Source organism: Plutella xylostella, chromosome Z (assembly GCF_932276165.1).
Source record: "Plutella xylostella chromosome Z, ilPluXylo3.1, whole genome shotgun sequence".
NCBI lineage: Eukaryota > Metazoa > Arthropoda > Insecta > Lepidoptera > Plutellidae > Plutella > Plutella xylostella.
The window spans coordinates 8747183-8775077 of NC_064012.1; the positions used below are offsets into that span (position 1 = coordinate 8747183).

A 27895-nucleotide genomic window follows, 5' to 3' on the forward strand; every position below is an offset into this window, starting at 1 on the left:
GTACCGAACTTTATCAGTACTGAGTATAGGAACCGAACTTTATCAGTAACCCAACTCGTAATCATCTTCCTAATGTACCGAACTTTATCAGTACTGAGTATAGGTACCGAACTTTATCAGTAACCCAACTCACAAATATATAATCTGAAATAAATGGATTATTATCATTATTATCATAAACATTGTACTGAACTTTATCAGTAACCAATCTGAAATAAATGGATTATTATTATTATCATCATAAACAATGTACTGAACTTTATCAGTAACCAAACTCATAAACATATTATACAATCTTTAGCAAGCAGTCTTTCAATAATAATGCCAAAATTGTTTTTTACAAAATTACAATGTTTTGGGTGCTGAAAATGCCAGGCAAAGGAGCTACTTCTCTTCCTAAGACTCTTGCAACCCTAAATAGATCTATGTACGGCGATAAGAGCTTCTAGTTCTGTCCCTCATCGTCAGAACAAGTCCTTGTGCATAAGTTGCTGTTTTTCTGCCTTTGTCGCCCTATTAGTTTTGTGTTAATTAGGGTTTTCTTTTTATTTGTATGTGATGTAGTTTTAGTTTAGAACTAGACATTTTCCGCCAGCACACCGAATGATGGGATAGGTTGTGTATTACTCATGCCGAAATCGAGTGTACTACGAGAAATTTGTCCAAGAAGGGACCTGTGTATAGGTTATTATTGTTACCTTCCATTTATTTCTGAAACTGAATAATTTAAATGATAATTTGATATGGAGAGCGAGATCTCCTGGCACAGGTATTTTTATGCTTAATAGGAGGTCTTTACCTTGTATTAGTTATAAGTGAAGAGTTTTTGAAATAAACAATTTTTTTTTTTTTAATTAAAATTTTCTTATACAAGTTCTGCTCATACGTTCGGAGCATACTCGACTACGCCTCACAAGTGTGGAATCCTAGGTACCATGAATGTATAAACTGGGTTAACAAATACAAAAGATTTTTAGAATACCTGCCCTCCAGGACCGGTATAGCTGTTCCCAGCTAATGATGACAGCTGCAAGCGTCATCACCTCCTCCATTATCCAACCGTAATATAGCTGACATCATATTTTCATTATTATTATTCACGGCTTAGTAGACAGCCCTACGTGGCCCCTTTTTTTAAATTAACTTTGTCATTCCGATCACACATATTTTTATTTTATTTTTAATAATACTTATTTTACGTGACTCTGACTATAAAGCCATGGTCATTCCTATCACTAGCACTAGCTGTTGCCTATGATCATCGCTTTGCCTTAAATTTTTTCCCGTGGACGACTCCCAAACTACCCACCCAACAACTTGTCATGGTGGTATTAAACTACTTACATGAGAATTGACAAATACTTCACTAAAAATGATTTACCAGACTTCATACGGCAAAGACTTGTATGGCAAATGGCAATGGCAAAATACTCATTTCAATTAATAATCTATGTGTTTCGCATGTAGCCAACTAACGCAATACCAAATAACTTTGCATTCACTAAGGTTGGCATGTGAATTTTCAAGCGTCTAACTTAAACGGTGCTATGCGATATCCCATAATATGACCGGTACAATTCTGATCAATAACTTTGCTCTAAATCGCGTCACGCGGAAATTTTATATTTATGCATTGAATAAAACATTTGACTCTGACCTTGACACCCCCTATTCCCCCTTAGGGGTTGAATATCCCAAAAACCCGTCTTAGTGAGCACCTAAGTTACAAAATGGACCCCATGCAGCACCAGACTCCCAGCACTTGTAGCTTCTAAGTTTTCGTAAAGACTCAGTGTGCACGTCACATTATAGATTATCATTTATTTCCAATAGGCTGATTAGTGATCATTTTGCTTCTCATAAAACTGGTTACTTTAGTTCTTTTTCTTTTTAAGTTTTTATTTTATAATGTCGTTCTCTCCTTTTGTATGTAGGTATTGTTCATAAATAGCGGTTGTTCATAACTCTTACGATTAGATTTAGTTTATTATAGGTATAGTTAAACCTCCCTGTACCATTTAACTAGTCTACCTAGAGTAACAGTAGAGTGGAAACTTGAGTAACATAATTTACTTTTGCATCGTTACCTATATTAAAATTTAGTTAAGTTTTCTCAGTATTATAAAATAAAATATTAGATATAGATTTGGTATATAACTCTGTAATGTAGAAAATATGTAACTTTTTATGTTATTATTTGTTTATAATTATAATTAAATTCTAAAAATGTAAAAGTCTAATTCGGAATTTGTTAATTAAATTTACTGGTTTTGAGTGAACTATGCACCATGTATTTATTAAGTTATAAGTTAAGTTGCAATTGTTTCAGAATGTACATTTACCTACCTATGGTAAAAATATTACATACATAATGTAACTATTATCATATGTTTAAAACAATTGTATTTTTATTTTTATTTTCTTCAAGAATTTGCACATTTATTGTTTTAAACTAATTTAATGTTTTATTTGGTTACTAGAGTACCTAACTGTTTAAGTTTAGCTAATTTCATTCCATTTTACAATATTTGGAGAAGTTACTGCTATGTATATTATAGCACAATATGAATATCTTAGGTAAATAGCTACTAGCTAGCTAATTACACTTTTCCACATGTGGTTGTAAGTGTAAGGGTCGCATTCTAGAACCCATATAAAAGATCTGTAGACTCTCAAGGGTAAATGTAGCATCAGAAATTCGCTAGTGCTGAGACTGGTTCTAGAATTCGATTCTTAGTTATTATTCATAAGCGTTTCATGACCCCAGATGTGACACACACTAACACTATACACTATTAGCTGTACTTTAATAAATTCAATCAGATAATAAAACTAGTTGAAAAAATATACTGATTTAAGTTAAATTGTTCACCAAAGCAACCGTAAGGTATCTATTTGCATCACAATATTTTCCCTACTGAATGTAAAAAACTTTGAATAGTTTTTTTTTATGTTGTGTTTGAAATGTGATTAGTTAAGGTCAAGGTCAGGGAAAACTATAGATCGCATCCAGTGTTATGCTTTGGGAGAAAAGCCTACGTCCAGCAGTAAAGAGCTATGCTGATGATGAGATTCAACATTAGTATTTTGTAAGTATTTGAGTTTCATCAATATCTAATAATAGAGGTAGGATAAGGGAATACTAAACATCTAATTAATTGTAACTTCATTCACAATTTGACCTATCTAGTAGTTTACATTTACCCCATTACCCTTTATTTTTTTAATTTCATCTGTAACTGTAGTTTTACTATTATTGGCTTTACTAAGTCAATCATCAGTTGTGAACCCAACCCTGTTGCATTAAGTGCACTCATAACTGGCTTAGGATACGGTGAAAAAAACCGGTGCCCCCTTACTTTACAGTCATAACGAGTCTCTAAAAGATAAGTTAAAACAGATCCAAAGTTGAGCTTTGAATAACATCACAATAGTTTTGATTGTTGGCATGTCCATCTTGTAACATATAAAAATATAAAGTATGTCATAATTACAAAAGAGCAGGGCCGCCTGTCCTGTAGGGCTGGAATCCCCACTGCTCCTCAAGAATTGCAACAACAGGTCTAGATGAAAACAGCGCAAAACCAAATCATCCAATCTGAGTGCCTGTTTACCAAGTCAGTGTATGATACAGTTAGCAGCACTCTCTTTCTCTGAACACCACATTGATTGAGGAGAGACAACCTCTCACAAAAACAAACCTCAATTGACCAATCAAGTCTTCTTTTCTGCCAAGCACCTCTTCCAAGATCTGGCCATAATTTGTTCATACGGAACACACTTAAAAGTTTTCCTTGCCACTCTGGTCTAGTCAAGAGAATAGAGTTAAGACCTTCATACCAAATCTTAGCCAGACCTTGAAGCTTTTGCAGTGCAAAGTGAATGGTAGTGTTGTAAAGCTATCCCTTAAACATTCAAAAATATCTCTTTATCGAGACAAGACCAACCTCTTTACCTCAAACCAGTCCTTTGCTATCTCCAGCTTTCCTCTGCTCCAGCTGTCCTCTGCTACGGCTGTCCTCTCTCCGCTCCGGCTGTCCTCTCTCTGCTCTGGCTGTCCTCTCTCCGCTCCGGCTGTCCTCTCTCCGCTCCGGCTGTCCTCTCTCCGCTCCGGCTGTCCTCTCTCCGCTCCGGCTGTCCTCTCTCCGCTCCGGCTGTCCTCTCTCCGCTCCGGCTGTCCTCTCTTCGCTCCGGCTGTCCTCTCTCCGCTCCAGCCTCCAGCTGCCTTCTGCTCCTCTGCAGCCTCCGTCTGCTCCGCTTTAGCCTCCTGCTACTTTCTGCTCCTCTGCAGCCTCCGTCTGCTCCGCTCCAGCCTCCAGCTGCCTTCTGCAGCCACCGTCTGCTCCGTTCCAGTCTCCAGCTGCCTTCTGCTCCGCAGCAGCCACCGTCTGCTCTGCTCCAGCCTCCAGCTGCCTTCTGCTCTTCTGCAGCCTCCGTTTGCTCCGCTCCAGCCTCCAGCTGCCTTCTGCAGCCACCGTCTGCTCTGCTCCAGCCTCCAGCTGCCTTCTGCTCCTCTGCAGCCTCCGTTTGCTCCGCTCCAGCCTCCAGCTGCCTTCTGCTCCTCTGCAGCCTCCGTCTGCTCCGCTCCAGCCTCCAGCTGCCTCCTGCTCCTCTGCAGCCTCCGTCTGCTCCGCTCCGGCTGCCTTCTGTTCAAGCACAGACCCTGGCCCGGGCCTCATCCTCCATGGCACCCTGGACTCGGTGATCTCGGCCTTGGGCACCTTGGGCCCTTCTTCTTCTTTTCAAACCATGGTCCTGGGACCATCTTGGTCCCCAATGTGGTGTCTCTGAAACTCGCACACAAAAAAAACATGGTTTGAATCGGCACCAGACATGTACCACCTCTTAGGCAGTATTAACTGCTCTGTGTATAAGTTTTGGGACCAAATATCAATATGTCCCTTGTTTCCAAAGGGATGCTTTATGGGTCGCGTAACTAACTATATTCATATAGACTAACAGTCATGTCTAGAAAACTGATTGTACTTGCATTCATAATTAAACACAATTTTTCCTCATTTTCTAACTATTTGAGGTTATGAAAACTTTGGCATTTAAGTTTAACTTCACTCGTGGGTAAAATATCCATTGTTAATTGAAGCTATTAAGTATACTATTGTATTCCACATAAAATCGTAGTATTCACAAGATTAATAAAGTCATTATTAAGATTCTTACTACAAAAATGCACGCGGAAACTTACCACTCCTGAAATGTTGCATACAGTCGCTAATCCTTCTTATGTGTGCTTGTATTCTATCCTTGAGTGAAATGAGACACCGTATAACTTTCGACCATTCGCTTATATTCGTACTTTTTGCACTTTTACATTTTTTAACAACAATCGCAAAATCCAAGAATCAATCCATCTCCAGTCCATAGACCAAAATCCCCAAACGTCACTTGTTTTTTTTTAAAACCTCCGTTACATTTTGTAGTTAAAATTCAATTCTTATTCCAACAATGTTAATGAACCTAACAACAGGTAGACGGACAACAAAGTGTTCCTATAAGAGTTTCGTTTTTACATCACTTACTTACTCAAAAAAATCTCCTCATTTGGAACCCCTGTAAAATATTTTAAATGCGATGATTATCTTGGTTGCTACGGCATTAGAGAGTATACATAATAATGCCCAATTTGTTTTCAATTAAGCATACCTTACCGGCCTTGTTTAAATCGCATAGGGTGGGGAAGCAAAATAATAAGCCGTTGTAGTAATGAAAAAATAATAAATTCGGCGATGATATTCAGAAATTGCTTTTCGGATATTATTCAATTTTATTATAATTGTTTTCGAGCGAATGGCGTCGTTGATTGGATAATTTTTGGTCTGATGATGGCAGTATTCCGATTTTTCCGAAACAGTTTACTTCGTTGACGTGCACAACTTGGGCCATAACAATATTGATTGAAATTACTATAAAAGGTAAGGGTGGGCCCAAGTGGCCATAATGATAGCCGACCTACGATAGTAGATGGCACCTGAAGAAGAAGAAGGGCATAGGTATATATAGTACATTTTCACCTGAACACCTAAAATAGAAATTCCTGAAGATAAGTATATACCCCTCATTTCTATAGGCTTATACTTATTGGAATACCTTCACATCTTGAGCTTCACTCTTATACATAAACTCAGTAGTATATGGCTTAAGGTATAACGAAATTACAGCATTCATATATAGATTGTCGGACGAACGCTAAAGATAATTGAAGTTTCGAACCTAAGAACTTTTAAGTAAGTACCTATTTTTACCCGACTGCCGAAGAAGGAGGGTAATATTTTTTTCGATTGTAGGTATGTTTGTATGTATGTATCTATGTATGTATGTATGTTTGTCTGTTCCTTTGTTCCCTCCTGTAGCCTAAACGGCTTGATAGATTTTGATGTATGAGGTATCAGGTTATAGGTTATGTTACGTTACATTAAAATGTGCATAGCGCCCTCTAAAGGAAATAAAGTGATGATCGAAAAAATAATATTTTTCCAACTATGCCGTGTGGGGTATCAAATGAAAGGGCTTGATTAGCACATTACAAAAATATGCATATTGTAGGTACTTAAGTATTTAAATCACAACACCAAAATTATTGAAATAAAAAATGATCATAAACTAAAACTACTGACATAAAATTTCATAAAATAAGAACAACTAAAAAGTAATAATAAAAAAATAGAATTATAAACAAATAAAAAACCCGACTGCACGTTACAAAGATGAAAACAAGCCCCAATGTTAATGGAAAGTATCGCAGGCGGGGACCAACCTGACCGCCACACAATGTATGTACCTATCTAAGTAACATTCAGCTAAATGCTGGTGAACCCTCTGCTGGTCTCCGCCTGCGATACTTTCCATTAACATTGGGGCTTGTTTTCATATTTTTAACGTGCAGTCGGGTTTTTTGTTTGTTTATAATTATATATTTTTTTAATATAAAACATACAAAAAATCTATGGTAAGTATTATAAATAAGTACACTACACAGTAATCGTATAAAAGTAGTGACAATACTTATTTTACTGTTGCAGTTTCTTTATTAAAAACTTAATTGAATTATTTTAAAAGGGAGACAGAGAAAAATTGCGGCTAAGACTTTTAGTTAGGTGTAATCGATGAACTTATACGTGGCCAGGGCTCTATACATTGATGCAATTGTCCACCTGATTGAGATGTGCGAGGTATGTTGACCGGCCCCAGTCGCCTTTGTAGAGTTCCTCATTTCAGGTTAAGCCGAACTCAGGCCTACGTCTAGGAAATTCAATCCGAGATGTCGAGTTATTTGCGAAATCAATCCAGAGGCATAAAATGACGAGATCTCGGTGATGTATTTAATAATACTCTCTCGGTATTGACGAGATTGATATCCTTTTTTGCGTTTTTACGGCTATTTCTACGGCTATTAAATACAGGAGATGATGTCTTTATTTTCGCTATGGATCGTTTTCAGTTACATGCTATAAATGAGACGTGCAATGACGTGCATGGCTGGGCGTCTGGCGTGACCAGCTTTGACCTCAGTAAAGTATATTACTTTGGGTAGTGGTCAAAAGTAGCGATATTTGATTGCCACATAAAGTAATCTGTTTACACATACTTCACGTGGAAAGTAATGAAAATTTTATAAATTAAAATTCCAAGAATTTCGATACACTATATGACTATACTTACAACATGTACCTAAGTATAGTGTATGGAAAAACTGTAAATATTGATATGAAATATGATTTGCCTACCTTACTCGCTAGCTTCACTTAAGTAAAATGGGGGAAATGGCGATAAAAATTAGGTTGCTTATTAAATGTATTTAAGTATCTATTATAACTGTGGTCCACCTACAAAATGGTAGGCCTGAGTCCAACTCTGATTTTTTAAGATAAAAAATAATAATTTAAAAAAATAAAAAACCGACTTCAAAAAACCACTAAAATGTAAGTAATAATTTAAGGTTTACACAAATTATATGTGACAGTACAAATATACCTAAGCAGGAACTGTTCTTTTTTGATGTTGGTGCAGTGACAAAGTAATCTGAAGAAATATGGCACCAACTTCAAAAAAGAACAGTTCCTGCTTAGGTATATTTGTACTGTCACATATAATTTGTGTAAACCTTAAAATTATTACTTACATTTTAGTGGTTTTTTGAAGTCGGTTTTTTATTTTTTTTAATTATTATTTTATTTTATAGTTTTTAGTTTATTTGCAAAAATTTTTAATCAAAAGTAAGATGCAAATGATACCAAAAAGTCCTACTAATCAATACGAATCATTCAAGCCTAAACACGAGGTAGTTGCTATATACCGTTGAGGAGTTCCCTTGACTGCCTTCCGTTTCCATCATCAGATCAGCTCAAGGTCACCATCATATTTTATTGTTATAAGAACTATATTTACGTTCTTAATTTCATTAGAATCGGTTAATATGTGTCCAAAATGGAAATTCATACCCTGTTTTTACCCCTTTACCCACCCTTAGGGGTGAGATAAAATTCTGAAAAAAAAATGGGACCACCTGGAAGCTCAACCCAATACAACAAAAAAATAATTTTCAAAATCGGTTCATAAACGGCGGAGTTATCGGTGAACATACATAAAAAAATATATAAAAAAAAAAATATCCCGACGAATTGAGAACCTCCTCCTTTTTTTGAAGTCGGTTAAAAAGTACCTAACTAGGAAATTATTTGTTTTCGCAATGTTTAGATGTTCAATCCTGCTTGCTATACTAGATATTCCTTATTTATATTCAATTAAGTATTATCTAAATACTAGTGTTCGTATTTGATTTTTAAATGAAACAGATATTTTTATATATTTAATTCAAGTGAGAAAACTAAAATTGTTTACCAATAAAGTCCGTAAACATGTTAATATTCGAAGCATCGCATGCTTATACCATCTTCGTTACGAATTCAACGTGAGGCCCTGCTTCCTTGTATTTTTAGTACCCTATTTAGTTTTATTAGAACCTTAGTTATACATAAGGGCGCTTTTCGACTGCTCATACGTACATTCGATCTAGTAAGCAAGCTTTTGGGATGGACCCTGGTTCGTAAGTGTCGTAAATGTTACATTTTATTCGTGTTTCGTCTTCCCTGAGACGGCCGTGATTGAGAGTACGGTGAGACAATGTTTCTTGGACATCGCCGTATAACACTTACACATATTACTCCCTGATCAATCGGGACAGCATGGTTTCGAATTACCTAATCTTGATAATATTGTACAAACGTACCTACACCATATAAGGAGGATACTATTTAGTTCTTTCAGTGAAGTAGACTTATTCTTCTAGTAAACTATCGTTTATTTTAAAAAATATTAAGAGGAGAGTATACCACTTGCTTGTCCATACAAAAAGAGAAAACGTTTTTGTATCTACTTCTAAATATTATCCAATCTCCATGTTTTTTTAGTATGAGACATAAGGAATTACTAGCTTTGTAGCTTTTCCTTTTTTCTAAATCTTTTATAGATTCAAAGTTATAGGCACAACAAATAAGGTAATTTTTGTTATCAACTTTGTTGATTCATCACGCCGTTTGTAGAAAAAATGTTTTTTTTTGCGATATCAAATGTTTTCCTGTATACCTATTTCGCTAAAATCGCGAAGTTATATCTACTCTCCTCTTAATTGAAGCAGTTATTCATTTTGGTATAAGTAAGTAATGCTTAGGTACTTTCATGAAATATACTACTCTGTAGTCTGTTTTCCTGTAAGTTAATCCTCCTCCTATTTAGGCGTTTTTCACACTATACTAAGAAATCTTCGCAAACCTCAAAAAAAATTACCTGTGATTCTTGTTTAATGGTAATTATATCTAGATAGCTAGGTAGTTTAGCAATTAATTCACTTAGTCGGTTTGGTAACAGCTCAAGTAATTGCCGATGTTGTTTCTGAACAATAGACGAAATGAATAGTGAATAGTGCTTAATTGGCTTGTTACGGTTTAACCTTAATTTGTGATCGTAAAAATAAATCCTACGTTTAGGACATGCATGAACTCCATAATGCCTAATTGTTTATTGGAATGAGCATCGTATTTGGCATACGGTGGGGGATAATCAATTTTGGCTTTTTATGTGGCTTTTGTCTATGGCAAAATCCTCTCATTGATTTCAAACGAATATTAAATATTTAAATGTTTTGGGACGGTCCCAAAAATTATGTAAGTATTTCGTTTTAATTAATACTGTGTCCACATAACTGTTTGTTGTTTATGAGCTTACTAATCTGCACGGCCGCCCAGGGGGTTTATCGAGGTCCACTAATTAAAAGTCCGTTTGAGAAGAAAGGGTTACTCTTTATGTGGGGTGGACTGGCAAAGTGTAACAGTTATTAATATTTCTTAAATCAAGTGGTCAAATAAACTTATTCGTGATTCTAGTGACAGTTCATTTTCGCACGCACAAATACTATTGTGAAATCTGTGTCAATTAATTACATTTAATTGGATACGACTCATACAATAAATCGATAGACAAAATCTATAGAATTTCATTACAGGATATCTCTGAAACCGCAAAACTCAAAACGTCTCCATAAATCCCAGACTCCCAGGAATCATCTTAGCTGAAATGAGGTGTACTAAAGTTAGGTACAATGAATAATTTATACTATGTTTTTTCCGATAGTATTTCATGTTTTTTTTTAATTACTTTTTTTCCACCGTGTGAGCTCGTTAAATTACTGATCTAAGACGGGAGATTTACATAAATACACCCGGTTTCAGAATAGAGTATTCAAGAAAATCTCAATAGAGATTTGCTCAATGGTTGAGTAGATACTTAGGTTTTCTACGTTTCACAAGTCGAACATAGTTTTTATCAAACCGTACTTAGCTAAGTATTTAATCAAGGTGCCTCTAAGCACGACTTTACGTTTCATTATATGTACAAAAAACCGGTTTTAATCGATAAAACTATTGTATAGGATTTTTGTTAAAAAATATTGACGAATTTAATTTCAAACACGTGAAATTATTAAAAGAATTATCTATTTATAATATATTAGGCCATAATGTTATAAATTCAGATATTTCTTTTAATTTCGAATCACCAGGATAGACAACGGAACGCATTTCAAAATCCAATCTGTGAAATTCGAAATGTCATTGTCATTTCATTGTCAATCAATCAAATCTATTGTCATTTCATAAATATTCATCTTCAAAACCAAAATTAACCAAATATAATCTTGTGTATTTTACCATAGTTATCCATTAAATTAAAGGATTCTAACCAAATATTAAAATGGAAATGAAGATAATAATTAGTTAGTTCAGTGACTGGACCCAGTGAGCAACCAAGTAGAGCACTGACTTGGTAGCCCCGTGTGAATGCTGGAATAAATAACGAAAACTGCCTTCCCTCAACTCGGATCTGTGTGAGACTCCAACATGCTCAAGCGTTGCGTAAAAACCCCTCTTCAACTCCGTGGTCAAGTCGCTTCTGCTGTTCGATTGTGACTAAGGGATCGATGAACCAACTACATATCGAGTAAGAAGTCGCAATGCGAATTGGAGATTGATCGGCCACACTATCAGAAGGGACGCACAACCGCAGACGCGGTCGCCTCGTGCACACATGGCGGCGTACAGTCGACGGCGAGCTGCGAGCGCAAGGCCTGAGCTGGAAAGGGGCCAGAGCGGTTGCTGAGGACCGGACGGCGTGACGCACTCTCGTGAAGACCCTCTGTACCACCAGGGTACCTTAGAACAACAACAACAACAACAACAAATCAAACCCGGAGCATTATTTTGATTTCTAAGTAATTACTGTGATTTTTGTTGTTTCCTGATAAAAAAATATTATTAATTAAAGAATATAAAAGTTTAAACAAATATTTTTATTTATAGCCATGAACTCTAATATAAGTCCTTACATTCATAAATATTTAATATGTCTCCACCAGTGCTGTTCTTACATGGTTCTTACAGCATATTCTTCTTGTTTTCAAAACTTTGCAGTTCTTGAGGCAAAGGCTGCACAGCATATGGTTCCTCTTCTATTTCATTGTCCAGAACCACAAGTATAATCGTCTAGTTCTAAAGCCATGTTGTGCAACATCTCATAATGACCTTGTAAACCTTCTGCAATTTGAGTTGCATTCCATAATGTAGATATGGGAATCTTCTCTTTAGCACCACAAAGCATCACTCAATGGTGTTTCTTGTTGGGTTCTGGGCTCTATTAAATGCTTCTTGTGACGGTATGGTTGCATTTATGAATGGTGTTATAAGATTAGATTAACGAAGTATCGTCACTGGACATTGTACAGCAAACAAAACTCTTGTATAATACTTCATATTTCACAATAATCACGAGTAAAAATATTTGATTAAGGTTTAAGTAGCCGAAATTGGTTACTTAAATTTGACAGACTCAACTTTGAGCAAGTACGGTTTGAGCGCTGTCAAACGCGTTGTGAAACGCATTTTTGTCGCTAAGCATGAAGTTAAGCATGCCATCTGTCAAATTTGAGATTTCTCAAGCTCTGTTGCTCAAACCAAACTCAATCATAAGAAATCTCAATTCAGAAACAGAAATTTAATAAGTATGAACTTAAGTAGGCTTTGAGAACGACTCAACCTCAAATACTCAGTTGCGAAACCGAGGGATAGTGCCTCAACCTGTTAACACTGTTCTATGACGGTTGATTTGCCGAAAGAATCTTCTAACAATAGCCGATCATTTAACGATTCATAAGTAACACTTATGTATACTTCTACGGGGTGTTGCAAAATTGGTAAGTATACTAAGCCGAGACCTACATGTGCAGCATGGTATATCTAAGCCCGAAACTGAAATCAGAATTTGGAAATTCGCGAATAAAAAAAACATTTTCTATAGTAAAAAATCACGTGACCAACAAAATTTCTATGAAAAATAAATATTTTTTTCGCGAATTTTGAAATTGTGATTTCAGTTTCGGGCTTAGATATACCATTCTGCACATGCTGGTGTCGGCTTAGTATAGTTATAGTTATAGTTATATAAAAGGGGAGGGCAACCAGTGCCCATTCGCCACTGCGACCTAAAAGATCTATTGTGACTCCCCTTGCCGAGTCAAATCTCACTATCCAGGCCCAGGTCTTTTATAAACCTGATGATCTTACCTGGAGGGAGAGACCTGACATCTATAGGGCTAATTTGTAGCGTCGGCTTAGTATACCCTTTTTGGCTGTATATAAAATCTTGGACGTAAAACACAAAGACTCAATATTATTAACTGGACATGTACCTACATGATGTTGACAATGTGGTATAGCAAGCCAAAAGAGGGTAACTAAGCTCGTCAGCCTGAAAAACTTTTATTCTACGAGTATTGAAAATACGCGAATAAAGATTGAGCCCTTACCAGCTACGAAGAACTAACAACAATCAGTGATCAAATCAGCACTGACGGCCTACATCAGACAGTTGATTGGTGAAATGGCACTCGCATCTGCTGCGTGACTAGTCTAGTCACCGCTAATTGGCAGACACATGTCCAGACACGCTGTGATTGGGTAAAAATTTGGTTCGCAGGTCTATCACGCGACTTGATGTGACACTAGGCTGCTAGGATTACTTAGAACATCGAAATACCCTTCTACTACCTCATTAGCAGTACTAAACTTTAGTGACAGTTTAAAGTTGGTGCTATTCCAGCACCCGGCTCCCACATTAGGCTAGTTATTTTTTACATTCCCTAGTCAAGTTTGTATTTACAAAAGCCAGTATTTTATTCGCCAGTTTCATTGATTAACTTCAATAAATTAAACTGCATCAGTGTGAATAGCCAGCTAACATAATGGCATAATGGTAACGGCACTTCAATTTGATATCAATAATAACCTTAATACAGATATCCAATTTTATTGTAATTATCTGGGTTTATAATGTGGTATGAACTGTACGTAAAAGGTATATGCTGCATTTTTGACTTCTCATAAGCTGGAAAACAATCATAATATATGTGTCTTTTTAATTGAATTGATATAAACATTAGTCTTTAAAATAAAAAGTTACAACCAATGAAATATTTGCTAGCAAAAATGAAATTAGGTATATTTACTAAAGTAATGAACACATTTATTTGATTAAAAATACTACTAAGTTTATTTTCACCTTTTATTACAAGTAAAAAAAAAATATAATATTACACTGCACTAATCACTCTTAAAAAATGCAATCAGTCTTTTCTCAGGGGTTTTGAAACCCCTGTTATTGGGAGATGGTTATACCTATTAAATTTTATATAAGTACTGCGATCAAAACAAACCAACTACGTACATAACTGTATACAAGCCATAAGCAGTTTTGCAATATAGTAAACAAAGGTTCCATGTGTTTTTTGTACAGGCAGTAATTTAAGCGAGGGGAGTTTGACAAAGGGGCCCACCCTTGAACTTGGCTCGATCGATATTAAGTGTTTAACAAGCTCCAAAATAAGGGATGAAACATGGATATGTAACGATACCGAACAAAATAACATGTCTAATGCAGTTGATATGACACGCGAAATATGAAATTTTGCTTTTTTATAAGTTAGCTGCGTCGCCGCTGCCGTTCCGGTGTAGCAATGCTTTGCAAAAACTGGGATAAACAATTTAACATACCTCTGCTTATAAACAATGAACAACATGCTTTAAAAGTTTTTTTTTTCCAACTGAAAAATGTAGCCAATTTGTTCTTTAGATGCTTGTTATTAAATTGGTACTTATTAAGTACTTAAGATCTTAATCTTAATCTAAACAAACTAACTTCTCTACTGGTAATCAGGGCATTTGCACTACCTATCAGTCTCTGCACGCAACAACAACATAGTTAACTGGTAGAGAATGCTTATAGCATTAAGTTGGCCTTTTTATAATTTTCGATTATGTACAGTAAAGTCTTATAGGTACATACACAATTATAATGCTTAAAAATCTTCGCACTTATAAAGTAATACTAGCTAAATATATGCGCGAGCTTTCACCACGGAAATACTTTTATAGGTGTCTTCCATCTTCCATCCCGTGTTTTTTTTTTAAATAATATATTTTAAAAAACCGGCTGGAGTAAATAGTAAGAATAAAAAGTTTAGAAACGTCACATTAATTAAACCAATAAAAAACATAGGAACTTTTTAAAATCTAATATCGTAGGAATTAAGTCATAATAGGCTTATAAAAATTTCTTATAAAATTATGAGGAAGATAAGTACATTTACTATAGAATTTGAAGTAATTTGATTTATTTATTCCACGGTAACATCAATCGTATTTTCTCTGTACCGAATACCTAAAGTTCATTGGTACCATAGTATGAATAATTCATTATGGGCTCTACGAGCTAGAAGTAAAATAAAATGTTTCATCTCAGTAGCTACCTATCAGTATTTACTTTTACAGATTTATTCAGAAATATCCGATTATGATACGGTGAACATCGCTTTCATAAGATTTATGAGAGAGCTATTCTTTGCTGAACTGTTGAAAGACTTTTACACAATAACCATCTTATAGGCAGTTAGATATTAACTACATGGTATTATGGACATAATCATTTCCTTTGAGAACTACATAACTAACTATTTTATTATTTTCTCCATATTACTATTCATGAGGGCCTTAAACCGTCATATAAGAAGTGATAGATTTCCCAAGAAACTGCATATAAAAGGAAAGAATTGGAAACAGTTTGTCATCTTCGTTTAAAATGAAACTTCAATTTCAAGAAGCCACTTTTCAGTAGGAAAATATACTGAGTAAAAGAATCTAGACCAGAGGGAATAAAGAACCGTTGAGATAGCGAAATCGCTTTAAATATGATTATTTATGGATGTAAAGGTAGAAAACTGACTTTAAATTCTCACATCAAAATTGAGGAATAGTTGGAGTAAAATATAACTTAAAAGTAAGTAATACGGCTGTTTCTTCAATATTACATAAATTTGTAACAAAGTGTGTCATAATAAGATTTCAAAAGTTCAGTCATCAGTAGTTTCTGACCGGACGATAGACAACGCACAGCATTTTTGGTATGAATAGTTTTTTGATCTGTTCTTTACACAACTACCTATTTGTCCAAACATCTTGACTTCAAATCCTGACTTCAAACTTTTGACCGAATGGTGTAGTGGTTAGTGACCCTCACTGCTATGCCGAAGGTCCCGGTCCCGGTTTCGATCACGATCACGATCCCCGTCCGTGGCAGATAATTTTTTAAAGACAGATATATTAAATTTCTACTCGGGTGTTAATTATGTATCTATCTGTGTAAATATATCAGCTGTCTGATTATTATTATTATCATCTACTACTAGGCATTGTACAAGTCTATCGATTATATAGAGAACGGGTTTGTACAATAAGCGAGTCGTTTTTTAAGAAAAAAAAAATTACTTCCATGTATTATTATGTTGATCGGTATTTTTGCTAAATTAATCAGGTGTTCTAATATCAATATTCCAACTTAAATATTATTAATAATTATTAGAAAGGCACTCGGCAATTCGGCACAACTCAAGTCAATCCGAGATTCCCTCGAAATGAAAATGGAAAACTTTATTTGCCAGCCCCGTTTGTATTGAATATACTTACTCTTATTCAAATTGAATTTGTTTCAATGAATCATCCGAAATTTATATTAATAATAAAATACTTAAGTTATTTTATGAATTGAGTTTGAACAGACTTGCAGTAATATCCATGCATTGAGACAATATAAACCCCTTTACAATTTTCATTTAGATGAAAGCGTGAAATTTGCGTTTTGAGCAACATAGATGGCTATTTTTTTAGGTTTACATAAAGGGTTGATTTTTCACATACATATTGGACCATAAATTTGAAAATGTAGGGTTCTTTCATTTCGATATATACAATGTGTTGTTTTTCGAATCCGACAAACTTTAAGGGGGGGTTCTACGAGTGATTTCATCGAGAAAACTCCCCCACATGTGGGGTCATATCTCAATATTCTAGAAATGGCGGCCATTTTAAAGGTTTAGATACTTACCCCCTTATTCATAGAAAAGTTACAATACGTTTTAACTAATAAACTGTTTTGTCCCTCTCCGACAAAGAACAATTTGTTCTTTGACAGAGAGGGACAAAACAGTTTATTAGTTAAAACGTATTGTAACTTTTCTATGAATAAGGGGGTTAGTTTTCATAAAAAATCATATCTCGAGATTTAAACGCCTTACGGACATGACATAAAATGATTTTATCCGCAAAAAGTCATAATGGAATTACTTCAAAATTTTTATTATTTTTCTACTAATATTTAAAAAAATGACTTTAAGTTTAAACATGTTTGTTATACATAATTATAATATGGAAGATACTTGCTGGTTTTGGTTCTGGGTAGAATAAGTAAGATATATTTTTTAAAATATTTTTTAAGTGCCCGAGAAATGTTTGGTTAAAAAACAAAGTCGAAATACATACTATACCTACCGTATCTCTCCGTACCTTACCTACTGAGACTAGATGAGTCGCCAACTCGCCACACTATACTAGGGGTGTGAAAGTAATAATTATCCTTTTTTGAGTTACGGAGACTTAAGAGGGCGACATTATCACATCCAGTTACTATAGAAAGGTTAATATACCAAACTCTCTGTTAAAATAAAATATTTGAAATAAACAAAAGGAAAACTTACCTACTTACCTTAAAAAAGGAACCCTTATGGGATCACTTTGTTGTCCGCCTGTCTGTCAAGTCATGCTGGTTCAGTGCTGTAGTCAAGACGCTCTGTCTCAGGAAAGATATACAATTTGTTGTTTTTCGAACCCGACAAACTTTAAGGGTGTATTCTACGAGTGATTTCATCGAGAAAACACCTCCATATGTGAGGTCAAATCTCAATATTCTAGAAATGGCGGCCATTTTAAAGTTTTATATACTAACCCCCTTATTCATAGAAAAGTTACAAAACGTTTTAACTAATAAACTGTTTTGTCCCTCTCCGACAAAGAACAATTTGTTCTTTGACAGAGAGGGACAAAACAGTTTATTAGTTAAAACGTATTGTAACTTTTCTATGAATAAGGGGGTTAGTTTTCATAAAAAATCATATCTCGAGATTTAAACGCCTTACGGACATGACATAAAATGATTTTATCCGCAAAAAGTCATCTCTATCCAATAAAAATATGCGCAACTTCTAAAAGTTACATAAAATAAGTTACAAGAACCTAATCTAGTTTTTTTGACAAAAAAAAACAGCAAAAATTTACATTTCCTTGAATAACTTCGAAAATAGCCCCCTTTGATACTATTTTTATGTATTTATTAAAAAGTATTTAAAATAAGCTAAACAATGATACCATAACCGTATCACTACGTCGAGGTAGTCAAAAATTATTGAAATTCAAAACACACCTAACGGAGCTATGTAAGTTGATTTCATTTACAATGGAACAACAACTCTTTCACTCAATGGATTGCTACCTGGGTTGCGGTGCTCCGTTAGGTGTGTTTTGAACTTTCAATATTTTTTTAATAATAAACAAACAAAAATACCATCAAAGGGGGGCTATTTTCAAAGATATTCAAGTAAATATAAATTTTTGCTGTTTTTTTTTGTCAAAAAAACTAGATTAGGCGCTTGTATCTTATTTAATGTAACTTTTTAGAAGTTGTGCATATTTTTATTGGATAGAGATGACTTTTTGCGGATAAAATCATTTTATTTTATATCCGTAAGGCGTTTAAATGTATATGTTTTTTTTTATGAAAACTAACCCCCTTATTCATAGAGAAGTTACAAGACGTTTTAACTAATAAACTGTTTTGTCCCTCTCTGTCAAAGAACAAATTGTTCCCTGTCGGAGAGGGACAAAACAGTTTATTAGTTAAAACGTTTTGTAACTTTTCTATGAATAAGGGGGTTAGTATATAAAACTTTAAAATGGCCGCCATTTCTAGAATATTGAGATTTGACCTCACATATGGAGGTGTTTTCTCGATGAAATCACTCGTAGAATACACCCTTAAAGTTTGTCGGGTTCGAAAAACAACAAATTGTATATCTTTCCTGAGACAGAGCGTCTTGACTACAGCACTGAACCAGCATGACTTGACAGACAGGCGGACAACAAAGTGATCCCATAAGGGTTCCTTTTTTAAGGTAAGTAGGTAAGTTTTCCTTTTGTTTATTTCAAATATTTTATTTTAACAGAGAGTTTGGTATATTAACCTTTCTATAGTAACTGGATGTGATAATGTCGCCCTCTTAAGTCTCCGTAACTCAAAAAAGGATAATTATTACTTTCACACCCCTAGTATAGTGTGGCGAGTTGGCGACTCATCTAGTCTCAGTAGGTAAGGTACGGAGAGATACGGTAGGTATAGTATGTATTTCGACTTTGTTTTTTAACCAAACATTTCTCGGGCACTTAAAAAATATTTTAAAAAATATATCTTACTTATTCTACCCAGAACCAAAACCAGCAAGTATCTTCCATATTATAATTATGTATAACAAACATGTTTAAACTTAAAGTCATTTTTTTAAATATTAGTAGAAAAATAATAAAAATTTTGAAGTAATTCCATTATAACCTTATGCATATGTAAACAAACTTTAACAAACATACTTACCTATGTTTTTAAACTGAAGATCTGAAAGTGTTATATTCATCAAAATAACCCAGCCTACGCTCAGCAGAAAATATACAAAACAATGACGCAGAAACTTACAGATTACACGCCGGCCACAACAACAACAACATTACAGACACCCTGTAGTTTGGATTATATAAAATTTGCAGATAACTCAGCGAAGCCAAAGAAAGGTCTGACGACACGATAATAACAAAACAATCGCAATAAATCCTACCTTGTTCTCTGCCTCCCGCGTGGCCAAGCGACGCGAACCATTTTCACTTTTCCGCGCAACTTTTTACGAACATTTCAAATGCTCGCGATTCTGAGATGGGACCCGAGCACGCCCGGAGCGAGCGGCTGACACGTTGTGAATGCGCAACGGAGTAAGGAGTCGCGGAGGGTGCCCTGCCCCCCTGCCCCCCGCCCCCCGCCTGCCCCTCGGCACCCTGCCTGCCGCGTCTCGGGGTAGGCCTACCTAGCCGGATCAACTCCACTTCCACATCATGAGACACGCATATTAAAATTCGGACATGCCATTGTCACGCCTCGTGCTTGCACACTCGCCGCCGCCCGCTAGGGTTAAATGAAAAAGTTACTGCCATTACCATTAGTTGCTGCAAATTAAAACTTAATCTATCTAACTTTCCATCTTAGCACTTTGATAATAGTAATTGTTAAAGTTAACGGTGATTTTGGTTACATACCTAGGTTATAGTGTAGTTGTTGAAACATAAACAATTACTCAGACTCGGGTCGTCCGGCCGACATATAGGTTCAAAATCTTATTCAATCTCTAACTGTCAATTTCAGTAGCTCTATCTACCCATAATCGGTTGTTTATGTGTTGTATATAGCCCAGTTATCGAAAACTGGCCCGTTCTCACATTTAACATTGAAACTTTGCGCTCTTGTGTGGTGTTTGTGAATAATCGGACTTTTACTAGGGTTATTATAAAATGCACCGTGATATTTTTGTTATATCATCTGCTAGTGACGCGATACTCAACATAATAATATTGTTTTGTTTAGGAAAAGTACATGCACAAATAGCTACTTACAATAACGTGGATTCCTGGGCAAGGGATGAAATCAACCGTCACAACATTTGGATTTAGACACGCTGCTAAAAAGTGGTATCGAAAGCAGAGTCATCCCCTGACTCAGCTCGCCATTCTGATCTTGATCATCTGTAGTTTACCCTTTTTATAACTTTTTATAGGTATTGTATGTTATAAATATAAAACATTTTTGATGAATGCTTACCTGATATCTAATTACCGTCATGTAACTAATGCTTGGATTATTCTGATGCATCTAAAACGCCATCATGATCGCTATCAACTAGATCAACTCATCAATCAGTACCTACCTACCTATTCTCAACTAAGCTAACTGTAACTAACCCAACCAACCTCAATAATTTGATACTCAATAGCCGTGTGATGAGATGACACTCACACATAGGGTGATTTGGCACCTGAGTGCACGAGATCAAGAACGGATGCTTCGACGCTAAAACGGCCATCTATCGGCTACCACAAACTTAAAAAATATTATATTCTTTGATAAATAGATATATTTACTTACCAAATAAGTCCGGCGTCAATTTGCAAGGTTTTTAGGTACTTGTCCAGGTTCAACTTTTTCCGCACCTGCAGTATGAGACTACTGTGCGCTTAGAGTTATTTTGTCTATGTCTTTATCTTTTAGTAGCACTATTAACGATATTTGTTAACTTTTACATTGCGGTCATTGATCAGTTATTAAATTACTCTAATTAGCTACATAATTGGTTGCACAGCACCGTTGCAGTGCAACCAATGCTGCCGGTTTTGAGTTTGAATAGTTTGGACAGAACTTTATTCGGAATTGATTGTTAGATTGACAACGGTAAAAAATATTATAATACCAACGTATACATATGTAAGGTACATAACATACATAATATTTATACATTTTGTATATACAGGAGGTGTAGTGTAAACAAACATAAAGTGATCCGAATGTCCGATGACGATAACTGATTGATCGATGGACGCCGCCGCCGGTGCGCTGGTCCAGGCTCTTTCACGTTTCAGCGATCGCTGAAACCGACGCGAGGTGTGGAAATCCCATTTACGATTTATCTATTTAACTCCTGTACGAAAAATAGGGTTCTTATAGGGTGAATTTGTGTCTGTTTGTCTGTGTGTAGGATCTATAGTTACGTAAATGCGTTTTTTTCTGTTTAAAACATAATTTGACTTGTACTTCAGTTTTTACTTCTATGCAAGACTCGCGCGAAAAACATAAATAAAAGTAATAAATTAATTATTTTCATTTCAGTCTTACTTATGTGATTGTGATTACTTACTTAAAATCGTATCCATCATCATTTTAAAGTCATTGAACAACCACACCTACACTGCTGCATAATTTCAACTAAGTAAACGCGTCCGCATATAACTATACGTATTCGTATAAGGTATATATTTAGGGAAATACAGCTACATGGAAATTGAAATAAATTAATTTTAATCCCAGTGGGGACAAATGCGAAGACTCTCGGGTAGCTTGATTTTTGCCTCTTCTTTAGTCGTACAAGCCGAAGTTTATGCATGTTACATGTACCTATATTGTAAACATATTGTAAGAGAAATGGAGCGGAGAGAAACGAAGATATAACCCACATAAAGAGGTAAACTAAGGTGACTCGCCAGCGAGCCACCCGCCTCCCGCTGAACATTAATTGGACTCAAGTGAAAGTTCCCGAGCTTTAGAACAATGTACTTAGGTTTAGACACGCATCTAGCATCTAAATGTGCAGGTGCCTGTTCTATGTTTTCTATGCCGTTAGACCATGACTGTGATGTAATTTAACTTTTTTTTAAATCTTTTTTTATTTAGGGACTTTGTTTTCTATAGAAAACATGTCAGTCCCATCACAATTCACACCCTAATATGTAATTTAACTATTTATCTAAATTGATTGACTGAAAATAATTGATTTGACTGAAAAACCCACAAAATATAAGGGGGAGGTCTGAGTCCTTACACCGCGGCTCTAACCGGTTTATCAGTTGAATGTAAATTCGCTAGACCCGGTAAACCGGGAGGATGCTAGCCTCACACTTTATTTCATCCGTATCGGTACAGCAAAGCCTGCTGGCTACCGCTGCTGGAGGGTTACTCTATACTGACGAAAAACGAACGAACGAAAGCTGTCGTGCAATCGGCACGTTTAATACAACGAGGTAGAGTCGTGACTCGTATAGCAACGCCCCGAAACTTAGTTTTTCGTCATATAGAGTGACCCCGCAGTCTGTGAAGCCGCTACGAGATAGCGAGCTCACTAACATAGCCTCAGTTTGTAGGAAGATTTTACATATCCACTTGGGTTTAATGAATGTGTTCCTTTAATGCATTGTACTCATTCAAAAAACGGCGATACGGCGCGTGATCTATTACGTACGTATAAAATAATGTACAGTGAAAAGCGGGTGACTCGTTTACTATCGTTAGACCCGTGAGAAATTATGTAGGTATGTATGTACGGTCGCCTGCGCCTAAAAGTATACAGGCGGAGTTTTTAAAATAGCGATCTCAAGCTCACATGCTGCTCAATCACATCCACATAAACACCACTGCTACACACATCACACACAACACGTCCCCGGATTTATAACAGATGTAGCTGGTCCCTTCATCATCAGGGATCGCTATTTTAAAAACTCCGCCTGTATACTTTTAGGCGCAGGCCACCGTACATAGTACCTAGTATGTTGATGTTGTATGTTTGAAAGCATCTCGAGTCCGCGTTGTTCTATGTTTGAAAATGACCATTTTACGATCATTATCTACTGTCATCAGGTATTTCATCTGAAAAAATGGTGTTGCATTTTGTTGTAGATAAAACAGTCAGATTTGGCGAAAAATGTAGATTGCTAAGGTGGAATTTTACCAAAGGCTAAACGTATTTAGTAGCCTGTCAAACGTTTGTCAGTTAGTACAAAATGTATTTAAAATTTGATTTAAATACAATTTTAAATTCGTTTAGCGTTTGGTAAAACTGACCCTAAAAGGTCGTAAGTACATTAAGTGCCAATTTCACCATTCTCTGTTAGAGCATAACCAGGGAGTAATGGTTAACTTTTGACACATCCGTCATGAATTTTATATGGAGATGACGTTTAATTTATAAATCAATCCCTGTCGGTTAGATAACTGAGAATGGTGAAATTGGCACTAATGCTCTTGCACTTGACTCTGGCTAAGGGGCGGTTAGAGGTAGTATATTTATTCTCATCCCTTTTTCCTACTACTTAAGTGTTTGTATTTGGTTTCAAGGTTATATTATATACTTAACTACAGTGTGGAAAAATATGTCATGGTTTGGAGCACACTACTTTAAAGCTAGTTAACGTAGTAGCCTTAGTGCCAATTTCTCCATTGTCAGTTATCTAACCGACAGGGATTGATTTATAAATTAAACGTCATCTCCATATAAAATTCATGACAGATGTGTCAAAAGTCAACCACTAATACCTGGTTAGGCTCTAACCGACATTGGAGAAATTGGCACTTAAGTAACTTAAGTTGGCTAATTTGAAATTGTTTTTTTTATTATTTAATAAAGGTGACACGCTTACTAACATGATTTTCCTGCCATAACTAATCGACAATTCGACACCATAACCTGGTTTCGTCCCGAACGGGAAAATCTGCCCGCAACGTACCTAAATGTATCAAAGCCAATGCAAATATATCAAGAGAGCGTCATGACAGCAACCCAAGATGACCAGATACCTCGACGCATGTACGTTTTGCAGCACAGTGACTAATTCCCCACCATAATGATGAACCACGTATAGTTCGCAAAATAAATAACAGTATCTGTATGTGAATCCCATTCCAGTGCTTTATTTTATGATTAGTAGATGGTTTTATAAGAATTATGTAGAGCACAAAGATACCTGACCTCTCAGTAGTAATGCACGCCGAGAGGGCCTCTGTGCAGGCAACTGTACCTACCAAAATTATTATTTGATTCATCTATCTTCCACCCATGACTCTATTTAGATCAAACTATTCTTGCTGTGGCATACATATCTCTAGTGCTGACTGTACCACGGAGAGATCGTCCGTCACAGCAGTGTCCTTACTGGATATGGATACAAAGATTAATGGCCAGTTTCAATAACTTACCTTACCGATAACCGATGCCGTGGCCATTCCTGCGACTCAGCGGTTCCGCAGCGACAGTGGATTCTTAGCTAACGATCAGTCATCCGGACTGAAAGGAGAAACCAGTGTGCAGAACAGCAGTGCATCGCAGATTCACCGTCTTGGACACGCTGAGTAAGCAGGAAAACTGTTTCAGTGAGTTATATAGAAATATTAAAGGTTTAACCTTTTTATATATTTTTTTCTGATTTTCACAAATCTTAAAGTTGTACAACTGTCGGCTGTACAGACAGACCGGAAGCCGTGTATTATGTACAATGCTTAATTCGGTATTTAAACGGTGGTGGTCTAATAGCAGCTAAAGTCACCACTTACCACGGCACTATCCCTTCAAAGTATCTTCAAAAAGCCCTAAATAATCCCAAGCAGTATATAAAAAACGTAGATAAAAATGTAATTTTTCACCAATATTTCGGTCATGACATGATACGGCGATAAAAGTAGGCTCTTACAGGAAAACTTTCTTATTGATGAGTTTAGCTCCCCACGCAGGGCGTAGCGTATGTTACGACTCCAGCTAGTATAGGAAACTACTGGCAACTTGTATAAGTTTTCATTGATGGGACAAACAAGTAAAGTTTCAGGCCAATGTGATAATGATAACCTATCGGGAAGTTACGGAGAGAAATGAGTTGGCTCAGTAGCAGCATGCTACAGGCTTGCCAAGAGTGAGAAGCGGAATAATAAAACCTTTAGCGATAACACGATGTAAATCATTAGTTTACTGAGACAATTTAAGGCGTGAGAAACCAGCAATGCAAGTGGTGATTAGATTCATATGTTTGTTTAGTGCAGAGTCATTTAAGCAAGTGTAGCAAACACCTTATAACACCGCCCATATCGATAATTGAACTGGTAATCCGATTGTTCCAGCTACATACCCTCACACTACGGCGTAGGCGGGCGGAGAGCTATTACCGACATGATTTCATCGCAGCGGTAATGGATTCATCGGCTGTGCCTAGGAATTATACAAATGGACGAGAGTAGCTGCCATAATAATTATTATTATGAGCAAAGTTACGCCAACATGTACCTATGTGAAATTTAAATTTTAAATAGGTGTGTTTGACTCTTGTTTAAGTAACACTATAATGTACATTCGACATCTCACTGTAATTATCCATTTAGGATGACAATTTTTTACCTACAGTTTGTTCTATAAAATACAATATAATATATACGATTATACGTATCTACTAAAATTTACACAAAATTATAAATGTTCGTTAGCTGGCTTCACCACCGCAGACATTTAGGTAAGTAATGATTTAATTTACGTTTGAAGGCAGCTTACAGAAAAAAATATACCTATTATACCTATAAATCAGTTTGACGTACAAAAAAATGTTATAGTTATTTTTTAGAATAGTGGATGTAACATAGGCGAAACAAAACTAATTATTGCCGGGTCGATTACTTTAGTTACCTTGAATCTGCACTTTACAGCGTTCTCTCTCGATACAATACCAATTATCGGGAACACTATAACAATATGTATTATTTAGATTTCATTATCTAGCTAATGTAGTATAATATAAATGTACCTACTTAAGTTAAATGCCTAAATTACTTTTTTGTAATAAAAATAATTATAGCTATATAAGTAGCTAAGTAAGTACTTGTTTGTCACTTTTTATGTACAAAGATTAATATTATTGGTCTGTGGAAGTGGAATCCACGGACAGGAGTAATGGTGGATGCCATGAAGAAGGTTTAGCTAAAATAAATTACAAACAATGGATGCAACAAAATTCAGCTAGCTAAATCTGTATAAAAATTTAATTGGATTAAATTATAAAAATATGAACTAAAACAAAAGTCTATAAAGTTATGGGTTCCTCGAATTAATCTTCTAAAGTTGCCAGAACAAGTAGGTGAATTTCACAGGTTTCCAAACAAAATAATCAAAGCAAAACATTTAGGTAAACTTTTCGAAGGTTTTCTACTTTTTTCTTGAGAAATCGCATTTTCATGGGAACAAGTAAGTAGGTATTTATTTATTCAAAACCGGAAACTTTTTTTGTTTTTTTACAGATTGTCGATGTAAAAAGGCTCATTTGTTATCCGTTTGCCAATTTCGTGTACATGTAACATTAACGAGGCTAATCTCCTTGCTAGTTCTTCGGGTTTTTGCATTAGTTTGCGTTGCCGTCCTGGGGTTAATCTGGGGTTTAGCAGATAAGATTTATTAGGTCCGTTAGGCATCCTACTTCAGACGCTATCATCTTCGGATTAGTTGGAACAACTTTTGGATCACAGGATATTATGCTGGATATGCAGATTTCATATGATTCATATACGTACTGAACTTCTGATCAATCCAAGAAACTTATAAGAATTGGTAAAAAAAAATCATTTACATTTTCTTAATTAATTTGTTTCCGATGTAAGTATTAAAAATTATCGAGAATAATAAATATTGTACAGTCAGTAAAAAAAATATTAATGCCACTTCTTCCTCTTCTTCTTTCGTGTCAGTGAACATGCGAATTAAATTTGTCCGGACCAAAAAGAAGCAACTTTGATAGCATTCTGGTTGGCCTGGAGTAACTCTTCCCGAGTGCAGGTGGAAGGGTACAGGGGACAGGAGAGTATATGCTCCATAGTCTGGGGGGGCGGTACCACAGTCGCATAGGTTGGTACCAACGGTATAGCCCCACTTGCAGAGATTGTTCTTGCAGCAGCCTACCTCTGCTCGCAACCGATTTAGAGTCTTCCAAATGTGCCAGGGAAGACTGTTACCGCGAGCAAGTTTTTCCTCAAAAGGTAGGAATGGATCCTGGGACTGGCAGCTTTTCCAAATGCTATTCAGCGCAAACACGTTATACATACCTGACATACCTAACTTGTAGAGATTGATTTATTTAAAGTTTTGTTAAAATATAATAATATATAAATGACTCATTTACCCTCTATCATCCACCCTTAGGATAAAACTGTTTGCAAACACACATTACATCTTTAGCTGTCAGTACATATGATTACATGCCACCATCATTGATTAAGTATTCGAAGTTTAATTTCTGCACTGTGTCCGAAACAATAGCAGAAATCCACCAGGGCCTTACGGGTA

At 35.8% G+C, this 27895-nt stretch overlaps 1 protein-coding gene across 1 annotated transcript in view; it reads right to left on the reverse strand.

The window, feature by feature from the left end:
- The window catches only part of LOC105380543 (insulin-like growth factor-binding protein complex acid labile subunit), a 62179-nt gene extending 42226 nt beyond the window's left edge, over nucleotides 1-19953 (reverse strand). Inside the window, exon 1 of the mRNA XM_038121946.2 lies at nucleotides 19829-19953. Within this exon, the coding sequence (XP_037977874.1) occupies nucleotides 19829-19869 (41 nt within the window). The 5' untranslated portion in view covers nucleotides 19870-19953. The remainder of the gene's footprint in view (nucleotides 1-19828) is intronic.
- Between the last annotated feature and the right edge of the window lie 7942 nt (nucleotides 19954-27895).